The sequence below is a fragment of the Pavona decussata genome, unplaced genomic scaffold (assembly GCF_977016875.1).
Source record: "Pavona decussata unplaced genomic scaffold, jaPavDecu1.1 SCAFFOLD_175, whole genome shotgun sequence".
Taxonomy (NCBI): Eukaryota; Metazoa; Cnidaria; class Anthozoa; order Scleractinia; family Agariciidae; genus Pavona; species Pavona decussata.
In genome coordinates, this window is record NW_028145586.1 from 133,269 (window position 1) to 147,970 (window position 14,702).

The window sequence follows — 14,702 nt, forward strand, 5'->3', positions numbered from 1 at the left end:
CATATATCCTTAACCCACAAGCTTTTCTTTAAATTCACTGTTATTTGATCTTATGCTTATGCATCATTTACAGGGTTGCCACAGTCAGGGGAAAACAGATTTTTTCTTGTTCAGTGAAATACTAAAATCTTTCTCAAACTCAGTGAAAAGCCAGATAATTTTATGTTAGGATGACCACTTTGTTTAGGAAAGGGTTTCCTTGTTGGCAAACATGATGTTACAAAAGACATACAGAGGAATTGATTTTGGTGGCTTCAGCGCTGACTTTAGTGGGGAAGAACTTGTTTTCTGTAGTCAGTAAATAGTGAGAGGTCAGGGAATTTTTATTATTTTGATAAGTGGCAATGCAAACCCTGTTTTTTCTTCAGTGCTAAATCTTCTCTGACTTCTGCCTCTTACAGTCTTCAATCTAAACACTATTTCAAGCTGGTGTCCACTCTTATAACTTTGACATCCATAAGCATCCTCCTAAGCTGCTTCAAGACTGTGGTGATCAGCTGAACTATGACTGAGAAAAATGCCATGGTGCCTTCCTATGTTGGCGCAAAAGCCTTCAATGCTACATATAGTGTTGTAGCATTTGTTCATTAATTTCAGGCTAAAATCTGTCATACTTGGGAAAGTGTCAGATTATTCTTACTTCCCAGTTAGGAAATAGAGCAGTTTAGTGGAGTTAAAACTAATTTTAGAGACAGGCCTTGAATTTCGTAACTAGCAACTTTAATGTAATTCTCTTGCCAGTTTAATCAAGTGTGAAAGATCAAGCATTTTTTGTTTGACAGCTGAGAAAATTTTTAACCTCGGGTAAATTATGCAACATGATAAGGATGAAGGCAGACTTTCTAGTGATGTCAATTATAGGATTTTTGCAACTCAAAGTAATTTATCTGGTAAATCCTGTCACCACAGTAGAGAGGTAAAACAGTTACTGTGCCAAGTTTGAAAAGAAAATGGTGAAGATGCAATATTTGGGGGAAATACGGGGCAAGAACGTCAAAGTGAATTTTTGTCTTGTTTTTCCTAAAATCTAACATTTTACACAAAATAATGACAACAAGCAAAGCATTTTAAAGGTTGTTCTCATCAAAATAGTTAATAGGTTTTTCTTTCTTGATATTTATTGCCCAGTTAGCTGTTCAAAAAAATATAGTTTATTTTGAGGCCTCAAAAGTCACTTCAGTTGCCAATATTGTTTGAATCTTGTCAGTTAGACTGTAAGTAAATCAGACAGCTTTGAAGGAAAAAATGTTATTTCCTCCCTCATTTGTCATTAAAGGACATAGCCTACTATCAGTAATAGTCTTTAATGTTAAATGGATAAATTTATTTTATTTCATTTATTTTTATTTATTTTATTTATTTATTTATTTATTTATTTATTTATTTATTTATTTTTCGGTTTCAACAGACTAGCTTAGAAGAGACACCCAAGCAATTGGTTGTAGAGGAAGAATCTGCCAAGGTCTTCCTTGAAGAAATCCTACAAGAAGTCTGCAGAGATATTGAAAATATGCCGCAGCTACAACACAAGGAGCAGATAGGTGTAGGAGAAGGTAGTTTGCATAGGAGTGCAGTGCCAACTAATGGTCAAAATTTCTAATCAGAACCTATTTCAAACTAATTAACAGATGTCCAGTCCCACACTTACAAGGGGTGTGGTAGAAGGCAGGGATGGTGGGGATATTTGAGAAGAAAGAACTTGCCATCTCCCAAAACAATCCCAGAATCCTTACTTTTGTCATTATGGCCAAATTTTCTGTGAGACAGCTGTCTTTCTGGTGCATGGAAACTGGATGTCATTGTTTTCAGCTAAGTTGGCCAAGATGGAAATGGGTAACCAACATGACAAATTTGGGCCAATATTTTCAAGTCGTTCCCTTTTGTCAAAGATAAAGTTTGTGATGATTTGATGTGATTTATTCTTTCTTTGAAAATGCACTTGATTTCATCTCGAGTAAAGTTTTAAAAATATAAAATAAATGAATTTAGCAAAATTTTTGACCAAAAATTGAACAAGATAATATTATTATTCCTATAACACTGGACCCTTTTGTGGTTCTGTTACACATAGGGAGATCTTAGACCATATTTGGAATCACTGACTGACTTTAATTTGTCAAACATACACTTATCATTCAACCACTGCACAGCTTACAAAAGAGTTACATGTACTGGAAACAAAAAGCTAAAAAGCTTAACATCAGTACTAAAGTGATGATGTCACAAAACTAAATATTTTTGGAAATTATGGGATTTGTTGAGGTATTTTAAGAGCATGATGAAAAATGCCTAGTTGCCAAAAATCACACAGTGACCACCAAAATCCTAGTAAAAAGATAAGGCATACCTGTGTTCTATTAATTTCTTAACTTGTCAAGAACTCACTAACATGTTCTTTATCATTTTAAGATGTAACAGGTGACACTATAGCAAGGGACCAAAAACCAGCAGATCCATCAAATTCTGAGCCAGCAAACTGTGATGATGGTAATGATGTATTGTCAGATGAAGCATTGGAACAATTAGACCGGGAACTTGAAGATGAAAATGCACACAATGTACAACTTAGAGTAACAAGCACAGGGGTTATTTTGAATGGAACTGGTGAACAAGAAACACAGGAACTAGTGAGTTACAGTATTTTTTTTAATTATTTACTAAGAGTCAAAAGATTTTATTTAGTTTGTCACACATAACTAAATACTAGTCAAAATCAAAGATTAGGGAGTGCGTTCGATGATCTTGATCCCAGGCTCTCCCTCCTTTGCCAAGTTGGTGACCATGTCATCTGCCCCTGCAAAATCTGCAGGGGGGGAGCAGATACATGTCCCAAGATCCAGTCATTCACTGAATCAACGCTGTCCCATACAATCTCGACTCCAATCTGTATTAGGAGAGCATTCTTACTATGACAAACGCAATTACACACTGCACATACAAAGTTGGTTTGGTGATAAGGAAGCCTGAATTTGAAGCTGGGTACTAATAAGGTCCAGGCTCCCCCTAGCTTAGGATATGACAAAAACGTTGATTAAGGCATTAAAATTATTGTTATACTGTGTAATGCTTTGCACAATCTTAGCAACAGCTTATCCCAGGACATTTGGAATTTAAGAGAGTGTTATACTAAGCATTAAACAACATCGATAAGTAAGTAAGTAAACTTTATTTATCCAGGGTGGCCCATTCAGCTCCATGGCTGTTATCCAGAGGGGCCCATCACAAAGATTTATGTGAAGTACTGGGTGGGATGCTGAGTTGCCAAAAAAGTAATATTTCATGACAAGTTGTATATGTTGTATATAGATGCTGAAAATGATACATCAATTGTAGTAGAAAGTGGAACTTGATTCTATTTCTGCTGCTGTTGCAGCAACTTGGGTTAATTTGGTTGTTTTAAGGTGTGCTGCATTGCACTGTTGCAAGGCAATGTGCAGTATTTAGTGCAACTTGGTGTCTTGTGCAAGACAAGTTACATGAAACATTACACAGTGTAACATTGCTGCTATAAGTATGATGTCACTTGTAAGGAGAGGGGAGAGGGGTGGGGGGGGGAAGGCAAAGATAGTAAAGTGGTCAGAGCACTTGCCTCCCTCCAATATTGCCTGGAGTTGACACCATAGTATGGTGTCATTTCAAAATTCCAATTCAACTAGGTAACAGTCTCCCTAGTTTGTAGGGCACTTGTACCCAGCTATAAAATACAAGTTATCATTTATCCCCTGGGGGAGGGGGGGCTACTTCCTATAATGGACTCTACCCGGAGGCTCCACCCAAAAGGGGTACCTTTTTCAGGCTGGAGGTCTATAAAAGGGCAGGGATTTCACGAGCTGAGGAAAAGGGTAGGGAAAACTGTCATTTAGCTATTTAAAGGAGCCTTTCCAATATCTTGAACAGACCCAACAAAAAGAGATGCAGTGTTTGCACTATAGGTATAAGAAAGGGGTACTATTTTTTTATGAAGGTATATGACCATGAAAGGGTTACCTTTTCTGTTAAAAATGGAATATAATAGGGTAAGGGTTTGGAACTTAAGGTGGAGCCTCCCCTTATAAAACTCTGTTGAGTACCCCCCACCCACTCCACCCCTAGGGTCTTTCCCCACTTACCACCACCCAGTGTCATCATGTTGTGGTGAGTTTTTTTTAGTAATATCTTTTTACTTGACTGCTCTTGATTCTGGTGATTGTCTTTGTCACTACCAGCTGGTACAAACATGACCAGTCACTTGTGTGCCAGGTAGAAGTTACACTGATGTTTTTCTTCTGTTAACAGGTTGTTAATAGTGCAGATGGTGTGGAACACCATGATGCAAGCATCAGTGTCTGTCAAGATGGCAAGTTAACAAAAGCAAATGGAACTTCTGAAGTAGGACATGATTTGGCTGAGACAGGAAGTGAAGCCTCTGTTGAGTAAAAACTTGAGAAACATTGTTTTATTTCCCTTAACAGCTGTGGTGTTTGACACGGAGAAGAACGGTCATTTGTACGACAGAAAATCAGTTGTCTTACAAAGATCTGTGGTACTCATATAAATTTGGCTCTCATCTGTTCAAAGTTGTGTCTTACTGAAGAATCTTTGGAAATCACAACAGGGCTCTGAGCTGTTTTTATTTATACTTCTTTTTAAACAAGACGTGACTTGAATGAAACATCAAAGCAATTTATTCAAGTAGTGTATGTCTGATATATAATCATCATGCTCACCCGATTGGCAAATTTGGTTATTTCAGGTGTTTTGTTTAGGACAAGACTTACTTTCTGTGGTATGAATTTCCCTGGCTGTTGTCCTGTCGTCCTATTCAGCTGTAGTATTAATTTTGTAAGAAGCTTATCTGCTAGTCGGGCTGTGTGGAGTGTCTGACAGAGTAACAGTTTTTGTTTGCAAGGTTCTTTCTTTCTCTTACTTAAGAAAATTTTTTATAAGTAGCTGAGTTCTGGCTTAGCTGGACAAAAACAGGTTGGAAAATAGCACAATGCATGACTAGCAAGGCATTGTAAAATGTTGGATGAAATGAAAAACCTGCCACTATGTAGGGTTTTATACACCATTGGTTTGTTCCTATCATATTCAATGTGTGTGTTAAGAGTTCATGAAAATGTTTTCAAATGCTATTGTTTCAGTAGCACTGGATAAAAGAAGCCAAAAAGCTGCGTTCTAACTGGGAATTAAAACATGGTCTCACACTGAACATACCTGTAATGTGTCACAAGTACTAAAGGCTTAAGCTCATAATGGTGTGAAGCCTCGAATATAAAGTGAGGAATTTGCTGCATTTTGAACTAGGAGGGGTGGGATGGGGGAAGTCATGTCCCCCAAACTTTTTCCTTGAATCCACTCCTTCATAAACAAAGTTAAAGAATATTGATGGCCTTGCTTTAACCTGCACAAAGAAAACTTATGTTTAATTCTTTTTGACTTGCTAGTGGTCAAGTCTGTCCAACAGATTCTTTAACATTGAGTCAAAGATTGACATTTTAGAAGCTGAGAAACTTTGGACGCACACATTGTTCCTTTTGTGGTGTTGTTGGAGTTTATACTTACACATTTTTCAGAGTCAGAAAACATTACTTGGTGGTTATACATAAGAGAGAAAATTACTCATGAGGGTATATAAGAAATATTGTAACCTTGGATACTGGAGATTGTTCAAAAGCTGAAGGGTTTTATGCAAGGGTGTTGTGACCTTGCTCCAAATAAGCTCTATTTTTGGCACAGAGACAGATTAGCACGAAAGAAAGTTAGTTCTGTGTTTATTTTTGGAAAGAAAAATAAGGAATTAGTTTACTAATTTTCTTCCAAACAGTCTGTACCAAAATAGAGCTATTTGGAGGAATTTTGTTTTGAGGCAAAAAAAGATCACTTGCAACACCATTGCTTAAAACCCTTCAGTTTATTTTAAGAATGTGTGTGTTATCAGTCTTCTATCTATGCTTTGCAAATGATAGGTTAATTTGCATAAGCAAAAATAAGTGCCTCATTTGCATAATCTATTCTAGTGCAACTTGCATAAGTAATTTGTAGAACATGATTATAAATTTTCATAAGACAACCTGCTTACCAATAGTCATGGATAATGAAACTGCAAGCCACCAATACATGCAATGGCTGACTTGAATGTATTTTTATGAATCAAATCTTTGAATCTTTGCTTCAATAAGGGATATACTTCAATAATTGCATCCATAGATTCTTTTCATTTCAAGTGGATACAGTGGCTACAGTGCAGCTAGCTGAACAAACATTAAAGCCAGGAATATTTTGGTCATTCTGCACTTTAAAATGATAGCCTTGTAGCTTGTAGTTTGATCTTGGAACCATAACACAAACATTTTTGACAAACGTTTTGTCTCAATTCTCCAGTTTTCACTGTTATCAAGTAGATACAAATTATTGCTTGTTACTGTTCAAGGAAGAAATACATAAAGTAGAAGTTTGTGAAGTAGATACAAATTATTGCTTGTTACTGTTCAAGGGAGAAATACATATATGTGACAAGGTTTGGAAAAGTTGGCATTATGTTGAATTGATTAAAGAGATATTGTTTGATTTGAATCTGTCTTCACTGTTCTCTTGTCCAAGACAAGTCAAACTCAATAACGAAGATCTCAAATCTGATCACAGACATCATTCCAGTTCTTACCAAATCTATTTTATTGCACTAATTTTCCCTTTTTATACTTAAGATACAAAAAATACAGGATTGTTTACAAATTAATGTGAGGTAATAAGTAGTTTGGTCACAACTACAAAGTTGGCATGATTCCCTTTGGCCTCACATGTTAAGTTAGCTTTCTTTGTTACTTTTTTTCTCCTTGCACAAATGCCCCCAGCTGGGATCAACAAGGAGTCTGTCATCGCAGACCTGATTGAACATGGCTTATGGGTAAGACTTGCTACCATTTATTTTTTTTATTTGCCCAATCAAATCTTCATGTTGTTCTTGTATGAAAATCGAAAAAACAGTTCACTATCAATTTTTCTTGCCTGTATTTTAGGCATAAAACAGTGTGAAATTTCACTTCTGGTAGGATGCAATACTGTGCAATATGGTAGCCTAACAATAATTTACCATTTTTCTATCCCTCATGAATTTCCATTCAGTTTTTTCATTGTGAACATTCAACATTCACAGTTAACTTCATCCACACAGTTTTCTTCCTCTGCACATGAAAAACAACTGAGGAAGAGAGAAATGACAAAACTAGCGATCCTTTATTGACATCACAGACCTACTATCCCCAGTCGCCTTTCTGAAAGCGAAGGAAGAAAAATTGACGGGGAAATTTCTTTTGTTAGATTTACATACCAGAGCAACAAAGATTTGATCAGACAAGTAAATAAAACAGATGTTGTATACACATAAAGTAGCACATGAACATTTTCCCATCCTAAACTATAAGCCTGTTGAGTTCAAGAAAGCAGCGACGAAGGGAGTAATTTTATTGTATAAGCAATGTCGTACCCAGAGTCCTCAGGCTCTTTGGCCAGTGTTAAGTCACCGGGAGAAACGCTGGGAAATTGGAAAAAAATTGATTTTTTTTATTGGTTGTCCAGTAACTGCAGAAATCCTGTGGTAATAAAATTCCAGTTCCCCAGTCTCTCCTGGTGACTAACTGCTGGCCAAAGAGCCTGAGGACTCGGTTTGAGATTGTTGTATAAGCAATACAAGTTAAATTTGGTGTGAATTGAAGGGCTGCGCTGTTGAATAGCCAACTAAACTCTTACGTCTATGCCAAATGGCATACTAAACTTACCATCAGATGGCTGATAAGCAATTTACAAATAATGTCTTCATGCTGGTGACCCAGCAAGCTAACAGGTCCAAACATTTCTCTAGCCTGCTATGATATTTCTAGCATCAAGCTAGCCACCCTTAAAATTAATTACCTATTGAAATATTTGCATTTTTTAGTATATAAAATGGCTCATTGTGAACTGTAGGCGAAACAATCTGCAAGTTCATGTTCCTAGTTTCATTTGAAATGAAATGTCGATGACAAGCTATCTTTCAAACTTGGCTAGTATCTGGCAAGTTAACACAAAAGCAACCCAGCATATTTTATTCTGCTTACACAGAATCAATAATTTTTCATTTATAAAATGTTACAATTAGCATCATGCTCCAAATCTCTGAGGCGGATGAATCCAACTTGTGTCCCAAATTGTGCTCCATCCCGTCGGTATGAGAAGAACCTTTGCTGTGGATCACACTTGGTGCACTGTGTGGGGTGGTTACATTTCACTTTTTCATCCAACTCACTGCAAGGAATGGAATGATAATGCTATGAAGTCAATATTAGTTTTGAACCCTGTGGAAGGACTTTACTCATTTGTATCCATTACATCTATCACATGACATTAACCATCTAGTAAATGAATTTCGCTTGAATGAATGACTTTACTTGGCATCGAGACAGAATAGGGCCACTGGGCCCATGTGCTAAGAATAATAACAACAATAAAATTATTATACCTAATTGGCTGAGGCAATTACATTGTAACAAAATCTTAGTTATAACTAGTGCTACAGTGCTAACAAATTATATTTATTTTACAATAAACTAATGCTATCTCAAATCAGAAAACCTAATTTTCCTTATGGTAACCGGGTGTACTTTTGAGACTCGGAGCAAAACTCAAACATCAAAATATGCATCTGATTCAGTACTAAGCCCCTTGTGAGAATAAGGAAACAGTGAATACTTAGAAAACATTTCTGGAATATTTATTGATCAGCAGTCAGGCATGAGATCAAACAAGAAAAAACAAGAAACCACAAAAAAAAATTACCATACTGGTTTGTGGTTGATTTAGCTTGCATCTGATTGGTTTTTCTCCCACCACAATAAACATTCCAGAAATAATTCTGTGTTCACAGTTTTCTTTGCTGCTCTTAAAATATTGTCAACACTAAGTAGACCTGCACCCTTCAAAAGCTCTATTTTCACTGGACCCTTATAACCTGCAGCTGCATTGTTTTTTGGGGCTGGGAACATTGTTCTTTTGTTCTTTTTTTTGTGCTCTTGACCAATCATGTAAGACGTTGCAAACAGTGCAGGTCACCCCTGAGGATCAAGATCTACTGCTCAGTCTGATGGTTTTAATTGTGCAGGTTAATAAATACCTTGTTCCATCATCAATGTTCTTAGGAAGCACCCCCTTCTTCTCCAGTTGATGCCTGATTGAAAGGCGTAGATCGACAAAGGGGCGGGGCTGCCCCTCTTTCCTTACCACAACACTATCGCCAAATGCCTTGGAAAACTTTTCAGCCACATCCTCCTCTACCTCAAAGCAGCAGGGGGCAATTGAAGGTCCAATCGCAACGCGGATGTTCTTGACTTTGCACTCAAATTTTGTTAACATTATTTCAATAACAGCAGCATTAATCATTTCCAATGTGCCATGCCAGCCTGAGTGTGCAGCAGCACAGACCTAAGAAGCAGAAACAACATGCGATTTACAAAGTCACTCACAAAATATTTACTTGCCATGTGTTAGGTAAGTGTAAAAGTAGAGCCCTCAAACTTTTCTATACATGTAGGTGCAGATTTCTTTTTGGTTGTGACCAATAAGCTACTGAATGTGATTTTCTGCTTAGCGCCATTGCTCAAATAATTGGTAATGAAAGATGGGTCAAGGCATCTTACCTAGTTGCTATGGCTTCTGTTCAATGTTCCCAAGATTTCTTTCCAAAGTAATGTTTCACTTTTTTAAGCATTCAGAAGTTTCTGGCAGATTTAAAATGTTTTCCGAAGATCTAGAGCCTTGCCAACCCTATTCTTACCTACCTTTTTCACTGGATCGCAAAACAAGACTGTCGGGCAGTCGGCACCCGGTGCTGCAATAGTCACATGACTGTTGTCAGTAATCAGTGCATCATAGCTATTGGGTTCTGGATCACCAACCACCCATACATTAGCTTCATGGACACACTTGGCCAAACGGAGTTTATCAGGGTCAAATCGGCAAGTGAGAGCCAATCTGCGGCGATTTTCCTGGACGTTGACAGACAGATCTCTTCTTTTGTCACTGTGCACCAAGTTAAGAGATGACAATGTCTTGTATGTGGAGACTCCTCCATGACGAGTTGTGAAGCCATGATTGAACACATCTGTTGGAATCAGTGTTGACTGGAGGATTTCTATCATCTTGCCATCGGGTAGGGTCAGTTTTGGCATGATCATTTTTATGTGGTCGTCAATCAGAGGAAAGTATTTTTCTTCTCTGCTTTCTCTTTTTTTCTTCTCACTGTCATCCATATTATGGGTGCAGTCATGAAATTTCACATTATAAACTTGTGGTGAATACAGCTGAACATTAAGAAAGAATTACATTGATGAGTTAAGTTTGCAAAGTTGATTTTTAGAAAAAATAACAATTCATGATATTTATGCATCAACCAACCCACTGATTGCCAGAGTGAGGACCCACCAAGTCAAATTTTTGGGTCACACAATTCGTATGCGAAACAGTGGGTCACTGTGAAAGAGTATGCCCTATACATTTGACCACATGGGAGGAGGAAGCCAGGATGTCTGCACATTCATCAGAAATTATGTTAAATTGTGTTAAGAAGAATGAAGGGGCATTTCTAAAGTATAGTAGAATCATTCAAGTAGCCCCCAACTCCACTGTAGGCTCAATTTCTGCAGTGCTCACTTGGGTCGGGTAGGGTGAGAGCAGGCTCATTTCCTGAAAAGTGGGTGCCTAACTCCACTCCCCCCCCCCTCCTCCCATAGTTCAAAATTGTTTTTAGCTAAACTTTCTTTATAAGTGATCACTATATTTATGGCTTTATTTTCTATACCCATGTTATCAAGTAAACTCTACAAATTTGCCCCAGTTATAACTGAAAGATAAAAACGACAAAATCTTGTAAAACAAAAGATAATATCATTATACCATATCGCACAAATCACTAATGATCTAAACCCTTTGTTGGGAAGAAGGGAAATTAATCCCACCTACCCCTCCCTAGATTGACGGCTAGGGCTAACTTAGAGACAGTCCACAAACAAGTTTATATACCTTCTCAAAAATGTTCCTTGCCCGCTCCATGTGAAACTCTGACGTGACAACATGGACATTAGTAGCATCGTGCTCATCCACAATGATGCGACTGTAATAAGCATTTTCTGCTGTGGTGGTTGCTTGTTCCTCTTTTATGATGTGCTCCTTGTCAATAAGACTGTTCTCTACTGCATACTGCTCCATAACACTGGCCTCTGTTACACTCTGTTGAATGTTAGAATAGAACGTAAATTATGAAAGGAAAGGTGTAAAAATCTACCTGAAAGACTAAATATTTAAGTACATAATGCCATACATCCAGGGCAGATAAGGTTGTGGCTCACTCGCTTGGAGTGAAAACTTGTAAACTAAAATTAAATGAAATGACTGAGCCCCTGGGCCTTCTTTTCTCTGACAATGGGGGAGGGGGTACGGGTCTGGGCCCATCAATCCCTCACTCAGATATGATTGTTCAAAATTACGTCCAGTTATTTTCTTAAATGTTTACTTCTTGTGTGGTTCCAGAAAATATCTACATGCCCTGTGATCCCATGGAAGATCAATGGAAATTCCAAGGGGAAGTGGGTTTGAAAAGCCAATCAACTTTTAAAAGTTTGAAGTTAAACTGTTAAACCAAACATTTTCCTGTGGTGATGGTTTGGATATATTTTCACACAACACCTGTTGACCCAAGATGAAGTCCAGTGGTTAATCTTAAGGTAACTGGGGGCCCTGTCCCTAACCTTAATGCCAAAAGGAGGCCTGTAGGGCCAAATAGTGTAATATGTGCATGCATGTTAATCCATCTAACCTTTATTAACCTGTTATAAGAAACAGCTATAAACTAGCTGAAATGTAATCTAATTTGCTTCCACACAAATATAGAATTGTTTTCAGTTCTGGAACATTTCAGTCTGAGCCTATAGGTTACATGAATTGCTTAGTTCCAGATCCACCACAGGTCTTAAAATAATGCGAATTAAAACCACTTGGAAACATTAACATGTGCAAGTGGTATAAATGAAAACTTTTTCCCACGACCTTACTTGACCAGACTGCACAAATGACCCAAATTCATCTGGACATGTGAAGAGCAGAAAAATAACTATAAATATTATAATTCATGTGATTTCCTTTGTAGTAGTTTTATAATGAAACAGTCAATTTGAATTACCTGTTGAGATGCTGGACTACACCGGCCATCATGGAAGACATTTATCAATGTATATGGAGCCTGTGAACAAGCTCTGTAACAAAGAATGCTAAAGGTGTGCAAATACTTGGCAAGTTTTGTTTGCCCTACCAATATAATAGAAAACCTCTTCTCCCAGATTTTCGAGAGCCTTTTCCCCGGGGTGGGCCTAAAATTTGGGTCGGTGTGTGTGGCAGCTTCTTGAAGCCCTTGCCCTATTTCAAATAATTTATTAGAATAGGTGATTTTTGCTACCCATTTCAAACCAGACTCTTACATCAATACCATATTTCAGACCATGTAGGCCTTCCAACCCCATTTTGCTTGTGAAAACCATACCAATTCCCGACCGAGATAGTCAAAATCCATACCCTATTTCACACCAAGAGAGCTCAAAACCATACCCTAGCTTTGGCACCACACATACCTATGTGGCTATGGGGGAGTACCCCTACCAATCCCCCAGGTCTTTCCACAGACTCCCCAATAAAGAAATAACACACCAATAACAGATTGACACCTGTCCATTACCTGTTCTGGCCTTTGATATCCTGTGAAAATGACATGACAATTTATGCTTTGTTGTTTTAATGACAAGTAGAGCTCAGCTGCCTGATTAACCCTGGATTTCATCATATCAGTAGGCGAGCCATCATCATTCGTGTGGGAGCCCAGCACAATGATCATTTCAGGAGGGTTATCAGTTTCTGCCATGTTTGAATCTCTGCTGAGAGAATTTGACATTAACTGAGCTTAACTGATCAGGGTAATCAAATAGGAACTTTTAACATTGCTTTCCACTGCAGGGCCATCCTTCCGTCCTTACCCCAAATTTAATATCCAACTGTGACATGATATTTAGTTGATTGAAGGTGTGACAGAGAGCACCTTGACCATGGAAGCAAAGTGTCTATTTTAGAGAGATTTGTCCCCACCCCTATCCCCAACAAAGCATGCCATGTCTCATGCACCACTCTTACACAAAATTAGATGTTTAACAGACCATATTCGTATTCTCTGTATTGAAATGGATCTAGCTTGCAGTGGATTGGCTCTCATGGGAGAATATATTAAAAAAATATTTGCATGTGAAATGATCCCCTCTTAAGCCTTGTGCACAAGCTGGTCTATTGACCCACACTTTTTGAAAGCTGCAACCATTGTACAAGATCAATTAAAAAGAATCACATAAAATTCTCTTGATTTTTGCCAAAAAACGTGAATTTCAAGTGCGTATTACTTTTGAATAACATGGTGTTTGATATTATTTTGGTCTCACAATTTGGGAGTCGAATTGGAGGGGGTGTGTGCTGGGGTGCAGAAAAATGATCCAGCACCCAAACGCTAATGACCCCCCACCGTGCAAAGGCTTCTAACAAAATGAAAACATGCTTAGCTGTGCATTTCAGTAAGCAACTCTTCAGTCAGCAAATGCTGTGTAACACATGCGATGAAAGCTCTTCCAGTGTTCACCAGGCCTTGTATCGCTACTGTTCCTCTGATGGGGCGTAACCGGGTTTATCGGGGTGGGCAAGTTCGAGGAATTTGCAGGCGCTTTGACACCGTGATAATAATCACGTATATGCCATTGAGTGATACCTAATGTGGCGATTACACCTTGTTTATACAAGCGAAGGTGACAAATTGTGAATTCTGCGTAATCGTGACACCGTTAGCCTGCTGGGTTTAAAGTAAAAACAGAGACATCGCTGGAAACAAACACAAATTAGGCGAGAGCATCGAAAGGGCTGCATCCCCTCGCGATTATCTTCAAAACAACGGGCTGCGAAGCGAAAATGCAGTGCCTTGCTTATCTTAGACATCTTACTGCGAAATCTGAGCACAGCCTAACGATCAGACCTGTTAAATCCAAGAATATTAAAGCTGCATACCTTTGATGTCTATACTCCTGCACCTCCGATCGCTTGTTGCGTTGTAGCGGAAGTGATCGAGAGATAAAATAGGCCTAGGCCCCAGTGGGGGCTCGGAGGGCAACCAGAAGGTATGTCTGGAATGATAAACGTTTTCTCGAGTCACGAACATCAAAAACGCACAAAAACAATGAAATTTGTGTTAATACGCTAACTTTGAATGTATTGTTCATCATAATAGCGCCACGATCTCCCGCGAAGTACCAAGCATAATTAGTCCGGCCTTTTCTGCAGGAGCTAAAGCCACCAGTTCAAATGATTTTCTTTGTCAAGGGTTATGTTTAATTGGTGTTACTCCCGGCCCAGCAAGGGTTCTTCGAAAAGTCTATTTACAAATTATGCAACATGGGTCGTCACGCAATGCGTCCAAAACTACCCTGTAGAGTAGGGACAAGGATTTCGAAATAAATACTTCGCCAATATTTATAAACTTGGGACAACAGTTCGGTTCTTCGACTTGATTGCCTAGCTAGCGAGGATTTAAGAGTTTCGGTCTTTCGGAAAGTCTTAAAAATGCACCATTTGCAACGTTTTTAACACATGGTTGGTCGAGAGGACAAAAGAAC

General features: G+C 38.3%; 2 protein-coding genes and 1 long non-coding RNA gene across 4 annotated transcripts in view; 2 read left to right on the plus strand and 1 right to left on the minus strand.

The window, feature by feature from the left end:
• The window catches only part of LOC146463468 (uncharacterized), a 32,918-nt gene extending 28,489 nt beyond the window's left edge, over positions 1 to 4,429 (plus strand). The window contains exons 9-11 of the mRNA XM_085084216.1: positions 1,409 to 1,553; positions 2,410 to 2,627; positions 4,276 to 4,429. Of these exons, the coding sequence (XP_084940342.1) occupies positions 1,409 to 1,553; positions 2,410 to 2,627; positions 4,276 to 4,416 (504 nt within the window). The 3' untranslated portion in view covers positions 4,417 to 4,429. The remainder of the gene's footprint in view (positions 1 to 1,408; positions 1,554 to 2,409; positions 2,628 to 4,275) is intronic.
• LOC146463469 (uncharacterized) lies at positions 4,430 to 7,694 on the plus strand. The gene is made up of 2 exons (XR_014856865.1): positions 4,430 to 7,478; positions 7,558 to 7,694. It is a non-coding gene; the product is annotated as an uncharacterized LOC146463469 (long non-coding RNA).
• Positions 6,631 to 14,328, minus strand: LOC146463470 (purine nucleoside phosphorylase LACC1-like). 2 transcript variants are annotated; one of them, XM_085084223.1, is made up of 6 exons: positions 14,098 to 14,328; positions 12,737 to 12,929; positions 11,032 to 11,238; positions 9,792 to 10,313; positions 9,128 to 9,435; positions 6,631 to 8,262 (listed from the first exon to the last, which is right to left on the minus strand). In XM_085084223.1, the coding sequence occupies exons 2-6, from the start codon at positions 12,917 to 12,919 to the stop codon at positions 8,097 to 8,099; spliced, it is 1,386 nt and encodes a 461-aa protein (XP_084940349.1). In that variant the 5' UTR covers positions 12,920 to 12,929; positions 14,098 to 14,328; the 3' UTR covers positions 6,631 to 8,096. The 2 variants fall into 2 exon arrangements, with proteins under 2 accessions (XP_084940349.1, XP_084940350.1); XM_085084224.1 differs by having other exon boundaries at positions 12,737 to 12,932; positions 14,098 to 14,151.
• Between the last annotated feature and the right edge of the window lie 374 nt (positions 14,329 to 14,702).

Coding starts and splice junctions, on each gene's coding strand:
- LOC146463470 (XM_085084223.1), bottom strand. CDS start 12,919: ATGGCAGAAACTGATAACCCTCCTGAAATGATCATTGTGCTGGGCTCC. Junction 11,239..12,736: donor GATATCAAAGGCCAGAACAG/GTAATGGACAGG, acceptor AACATTCAACAG/AGTGTAACAGAGGCCAGTGT. Junction 9,436..9,791: donor TTTGCGATCCAGTGAAAAAG/GTAGGTAAGAAT, acceptor TCTGCTTCTTAG/GTCTGTGCTGCTGCACACTC.